The sequence below is a fragment of the Orycteropus afer genome, unplaced genomic scaffold (genome assembly GCF_000298275.1).
Source record: "Orycteropus afer afer isolate SDZICR_OR568_19922 unplaced genomic scaffold, OryAfe1.0 scaffold00066, whole genome shotgun sequence".
In the NCBI taxonomy this organism is placed as follows: Eukaryota; Metazoa; Chordata; class Mammalia; order Tubulidentata; family Orycteropodidae; genus Orycteropus; species Orycteropus afer.
In genome coordinates this window covers 2408043-2413966 of record NW_006921653.1, presented here as the reverse complement: position 1 = coordinate 2413966, position 5924 = coordinate 2408043, and the positions used below count along the sequence as shown (strand labels likewise).

Here is a 5924-nt window from a genome sequence, read left to right as displayed (position 1 = left end):
AAAAGCTTGTATATCCAAGCTATTGAATTAAATTAACATAATTAAGTGTTGTTGTTGTTGTTGTTAAGTGCCATCGAGTTGTTTCTGACTCATAGCGACCCCATGCAGAGCAGAACGAAACACTGCCCCGATCCTGCGCCAGCCCCACAATCCCTGCTATACTTGAGCCCATCATCGCAGCCACTATGTCAATCCATCTCGTTGAAGGCCTCCCCCTCTTTCATCGACCCTCACCCTACCAAGCATGACATCCTTCTCCAGGGAATGGTCCCTTCTTACAACATGACCAAAATAGGTGAGACGAAGTCTGGCCATTCTTGCTTCCAAGGAGCATTCTGGCTGCACTTCCTCCAGGACAGATCTGTTAGTTCTTTTAGCAGTCCATGGTACTTTCAGCATTCTTCGCCAGGACCACAACTCAAAAGCATCAACTCTTCTTTGGTCTTCCTTATTCATTGTCCAGCTCTCACATGCATACCAGGTGATTGGAAATATCATGGCTTGTGTCAGGTGCACCTTAGTCCTCAAGGAGATATCCTTGCTCCTCAGCACTTGAAACAGTTCCTTCGCAGTTGACTTTCCCAATGCTACATGTCGTCTAAAGTCCTGACTGCTGCTTCCGTTGGCATCGATTGTAGAACCAAGCAATGTGAATTCTTTGACAACCTCAATCTTCTCTCCATTGATTGTGATGCTGCTCATTGGTCCAGTTGTGAGGATTTTTGTTTTCCTTATGTTGAGATGTAATCCATATTGCAGACTGTATTCTTCAACCTTCATCAGTAGGTGCCTTAAGTCATCCTCACTTTCAGCAAGCAAAGTTGTATCGTCTGCATATCTCAGGTTGTTAATGATTCTTCCTTCAATCCTGATACCACATTTTTCTTCATATATTGTTGTTCATATAGGAAGAAGGAAGAGGCCATCCACTTCTCAAAGAATTGGCCAGGGGAAACCTTATGAAAAGCAAAGACTTAAGTGTTATTCACTGATAATTACAATTATAGCAAGAGAATAAAAATAATATATAATAGATGTGGTCATGCCTATCTTACTTCATAAAAGCATCTAATATTTTACAAGTATTTTGTTTATTTTCCTACACTAAGGTTTGTTATTTGGGGTTTTCTGTATTTGCCTGTGGCTTTCTATTGTAGTTAAAATGTTGTGCATCTAGAAATTGTGCAATAAATTTGGTTGACTGATTGTGTAACAACATAAGGGGCTGTTGGATTTTACAGAACTTGCAAACAAGAAATGTTCTTTGTTTCACGGTAAGTTTAACTTTTACTTTTATTAAATGTACTTTTTTTCTGGTCTCTGGATAGCCTATGAAATGAAAAACTGAGCAGTGAACTTTATTATTCAGGAAGTTAGATAACATGTTACGATAGGGCTAGTGCTTATTGTAATGAATGTTTCCCAAGTGCCTTTGCTGCACAACCGAAGTAGAAAGAACAGAAGGGAAAGGTCATGGGAAGAAACACTCTTTTGTTTCTGATTGTGGGAGTCCTTCTGGCATATTATGTTTATACACCTCTCCCAGATAATATCGAGGAGGCATGGAAACTGGTGTGTTTAACCACATGTATGAAAACCCTAACAAATTTGGTAAGTTCAGAATTTTTTTGACTCTATGAACATTTAGCAGTGTCACCAGCAAGGGAGAAAAAATGCCAGGTTTATTTTATAAAATCTTCACTATCTTAGAATTGTTGTTCTCAAATTTTGCTTGCTGACTTTATGTATTTATCCTTTAATATAAACTCTTCAAGTAATTTTTCATTTTAACTATTAAAGAATGTAATGTGTTGGCTTTGAAAAAGAGGGTCTTATGAGTTACAAGGTATGAATAATGTTAGAATAAAAATATTTGGAGCATGAGCATACTGTAAAGTACTGAATTCAGAAATGGTAGGACTGAGTAGCACTGTGATTAGGAATCTAGGGTTTAAATGCAAAAATGAATTATTTCTTAAATATTTTGTAAACATTGTTATCAAATTAAAAAGAACTGCATTGATATGGTTTGTAGCTGTGCAGGGTGACCTCCTGTGGCGACAGGTTAGCGGGTGAACAAATGCCCCCTTGGTGTTCATGACTGTCCCTCCACAACCCATGGGTCTTCTCTAACAAGAATAACAACAACAACAACAAAAATTCAGGAGCAGATTCTAACACACAGTGAAACTGTAAGACTGAGTAGAAGTGCCGAAAAGGGTCTTGAAGTCTTAATTCTTTACAAAATTCTTTACAGAAGCAGACCATTACATGTTTCTCCTGTGCAGTGGCTGGTAGATTCAAGCCACTGAACTTGTAGTTGGTAGCTAAGCACTTTAAACACTGAGGCACCAGGTCTCCTCAGGTTCTTCTCTAATGAGGCTAATTGCATGGCAATAAACCCATGGGTTTATTGGGTGTCTTTTAACCTTTCCAATAGCAATTGCCTTCCTGCAGCATCTGAAGGCCAGTTTTCTAAGGGGTGCCAAGCAATTATTTTCTTGGGAAGGAAAATATTAGTAGTGAATTTAAAAATCAATAGCTGCACAGTAAGACCGGATAAATATTGCCATACTTGGAGAGTTGACTACTACACTAGGCAGTCCACCCAGTTTTGTTGTTGTTTTTTTTAATTTTCTTTTAATGTTTTTAGGAACAACAACAACAAAAAAAGCATACATATTAAGGCAAGAAATCTGATTCTCATTTAAGTCCCTGTTGAAACCATTTCCATTAGCCACTTTCTTTAAATGCATATCTTTATTAGTGCTTCAAGAAAGTATATGCAGTTAGCACCATGATTGTTTTTTAATTTCTCATCCTTATGCATATAAAAGATAGCCTAGTAGCTTCTTAATTCTGAATTGCTTTTTTAATTTTTTTCACTTACTATCTCCTAGAGATTATTTTTTATCATTACACAGAAAGGTCCTCATTCACTTTTTAAAAATATAGAGTATGAATGTGTATAGTTCTTTTTTTCTTTTAGCTAGAATTTTATTGAAAAGCAAGTAGATGCTTCCAGACTTCTGATAATATAAGTGATATTATCATTAGTAGCCAAATGTATTTTTTTATTTCACATGTGTATAGGTGTTTGTAGGAGCTCTGGTAGCATAGTGGCTAAGACACTTGCCTGCTCACCTGCACTCCTCGGAAGGAAGGTTGGGCAATCCTACTTCCGTAGTGATACTGACTCGGAAACCCAAGGAGGGGTTGCTATGAATCAGGGCCGACTCGACGGCACATAACAACAACAACAACATAGGTGTTTATATCAAATTGTGTTCCACAAAAATACATTTTTTAAAAAATTCTAACCTCTATGCTATGGTTATAATCCCATTTGGGAGTGGGTTGTCTGTTATGTTAATGAGGCAGGATTATTATAGTATGTAGCTTGAGTCAAACTCTTTTGAGATACAAAAGAGACTAAACAAGCAACCAAGAGAAGCAGAGATGGGGGAAGAGGGATGTTAAGCCACATGAAGATCAACCAGGAGCAGAAGTTGAGAAGAGATGAGAGTCTCCTTCCAGCGCTGACAGAGAAAGCCTTCCCCTAGAACCAGCACCCTGAATTCAGACTTCTAGCCTCCTAAACTGTGAGAGAAAAAAAAATCTGTTTGTTAAAGCTACCATGTGTGGTATATCTGTTATAGCAGCACTAGCTAACACAGACAGAACTTGGTATCAGAAAAATGTGGTACTGCTCTAACACACCTAAAATGGGGAGACAGTTTTGGTAATGGGAGCTTTGGTAGCTTAGTGCCTAAGGCACTTGACTGCTAACCAGATGTCTGGCAGTTCAAACCCACCACCCACTCCTCAGAAAGAAGGTTGGGCAATCTACTTTTGCAATGATACCAGCAATCTACTTTTGCAATGATACCACCCCAGAAACCCAAGGAGGGGTCACTGAGTCAGATTTGACTCAATGGCACATAACAACAACAATAGTAAAAGCCTAGATTGCCTTGAAGAGATGATTCATAGAATTATGGACTTCAAAGATAATTCTGTTCTGGTGAGTGCTCAGAAGGAAGTGAGGAGAGCTATATAGAGGAAGTCTCTGTTGGAATACATATGGTTCCAACAACAGAATATACTGGAAATGTGAATGATAAATATGGTTCTGATGAGGCTTTAAAAGGAAATGTGAACATGTGATTAGACAATGGAGGAAGGATGATACTTTTTATGCAGTGGCAAATAACTTGCCTGAATTATGTTTAAACATTTGGTGGAAGTAGAACTTGTAAATGATGAGCTTGTATATCTGGCTGATGAGATGGTAAAGCAAGATCTTAAGGGAGCTGCACAGTATATCCTTGCTGCTTATAGTAAAATAAGAGGAAAAAGAGATGGACTTAAAAATGAACTGTACAAAATAAGAACAGAATTGAAGATTTGGAAAATTCTGTTGTACAAACTAAGGACATGTGTCCTAGAATATTCACCAAGGATGTAGCTACACAATTCTTTGTTAAAGAGATTAAAGCTGTGTCTGATGGACCTAATTGTATATCACTGCAGAAAATCCATCAGCCTAGTCAGCCTAGTCATCTTCTAGGTTTCCAAGACTGGGATCTACAGACCTGAGTTTATAGCTTTACCAAATAACTTGTATTTTTTCTGATGAATAGGAGTTTTCCTGTGGCTATTCCTTAGACCTCAAATGAATGCTCCCTCCCTTGTTAGGGCAAATACTAATCCTCTTTCAATATTCATATGAAAAGTCACTTATTATTTGAAAATTCCTGCCCATTCCTGATGCCAAGTAACTAATTTATATCCCAGTGGAGCACTACCAAAGAAAGTTGTTTGTGAATGTCTAAGAGACGTGTAGTTATGTTGTTTTATACCTGCTTATGTGTCCCTTTCTCTGATTTCATTCTGAACTCCTTCCCAGTGAAAAATTTGTCTTATTTATATTTGTGCTGAAAGTGTCATAGAATCTGGCAATTGTAATACCTCAATAACTCTTTAAGCATCTCTATTGTGCTTCAGGCACAAAAATATGATAATGAATTTGAACCTCTACTATCATTTACTGTGTCACTGAGTTTCATCTGTGAGAATGTGACACCAGAAAATTGGGGACATACTGAAAAATTTTGTATAATTCTATGTGCATAGACAACTGTTACATCTGATATGTGTAAGTGGTTCAGTTTGACCTCTCCTTTTTTTTTTTTTTTTTAGGCTTTGTTTGCTGAACTACTGGGAATTACCCATTTCATTAACACTGCAACATTCTTTATAAGCTTTCAAGAAGTCCCACCCACATCTGATGAAAACGTGACTGTGACAGAGACAACTTTCAACAGCATTCCTGTCCGTGTATATGTACCAAAGCGAAAGACAGAAACACTAAGAAGGGGGTTATTTTATATTCATGGTGGTGGCTGGTGCTTGGGGAATGCTGGTATGTTACCCTTACTGAGAAACTTAGTTTATCATATAAGAAATATTCCATTCACATTACATCTCCAGCATAGCAACATATATAGTAAATATTATTACAGATAACAAAATATTTCAGGTGTTCAAAATTCATTTCTTTGGTGCTGTATTAGTTTAAAGGAATTATTTTAAATCTGTTTTAAAACAATACCTTATTGTGTTTTAAGTGAAAATTTACACACAAAATTATGTTCCATTTTAAAAATGTCTTCACAAATTATTTGCTATAGGTTATATTTTTCACTGTGTGTCACTGTTCCCATTCATTCTGTCCTGTTTTTAGTATTTCCAGTACTCTAGTTTCTTACCCCCTTACCTTTTCTTCTTTACTGTAGAGTAATTTTTGACCATTTGATCTCATATAGATGATTTTTCAAAGTAGGTCATTACTCATAATTGATATTCTTTATTTTATGAGCCAACCTATTATTTAGTTTTTCTTTTTCCTTTTTTTTTTTTTT

The 5924-nt window shown here is 36.8% G+C and overlaps 1 protein-coding gene across 1 annotated transcript in view; it reads left to right on the top strand.

Annotated features, from left to right (window-relative positions):
• Positions 1-1473: 1473 nt before the first annotated feature.
• LOC103196422 (arylacetamide deacetylase-like) overlaps positions 1474-5924 on the top strand; it is an 18234-nt gene continuing 13783 nt past the window's right edge. Inside the window, exons 1-2 of the mRNA XM_007940161.1 lie at positions 1474-1611; positions 5203-5425. Of these exons, the coding sequence (XP_007938352.1) occupies positions 1474-1611; positions 5203-5425 (361 nt within the window). The remainder of the gene's footprint in view (positions 1612-5202; positions 5426-5924) is intronic.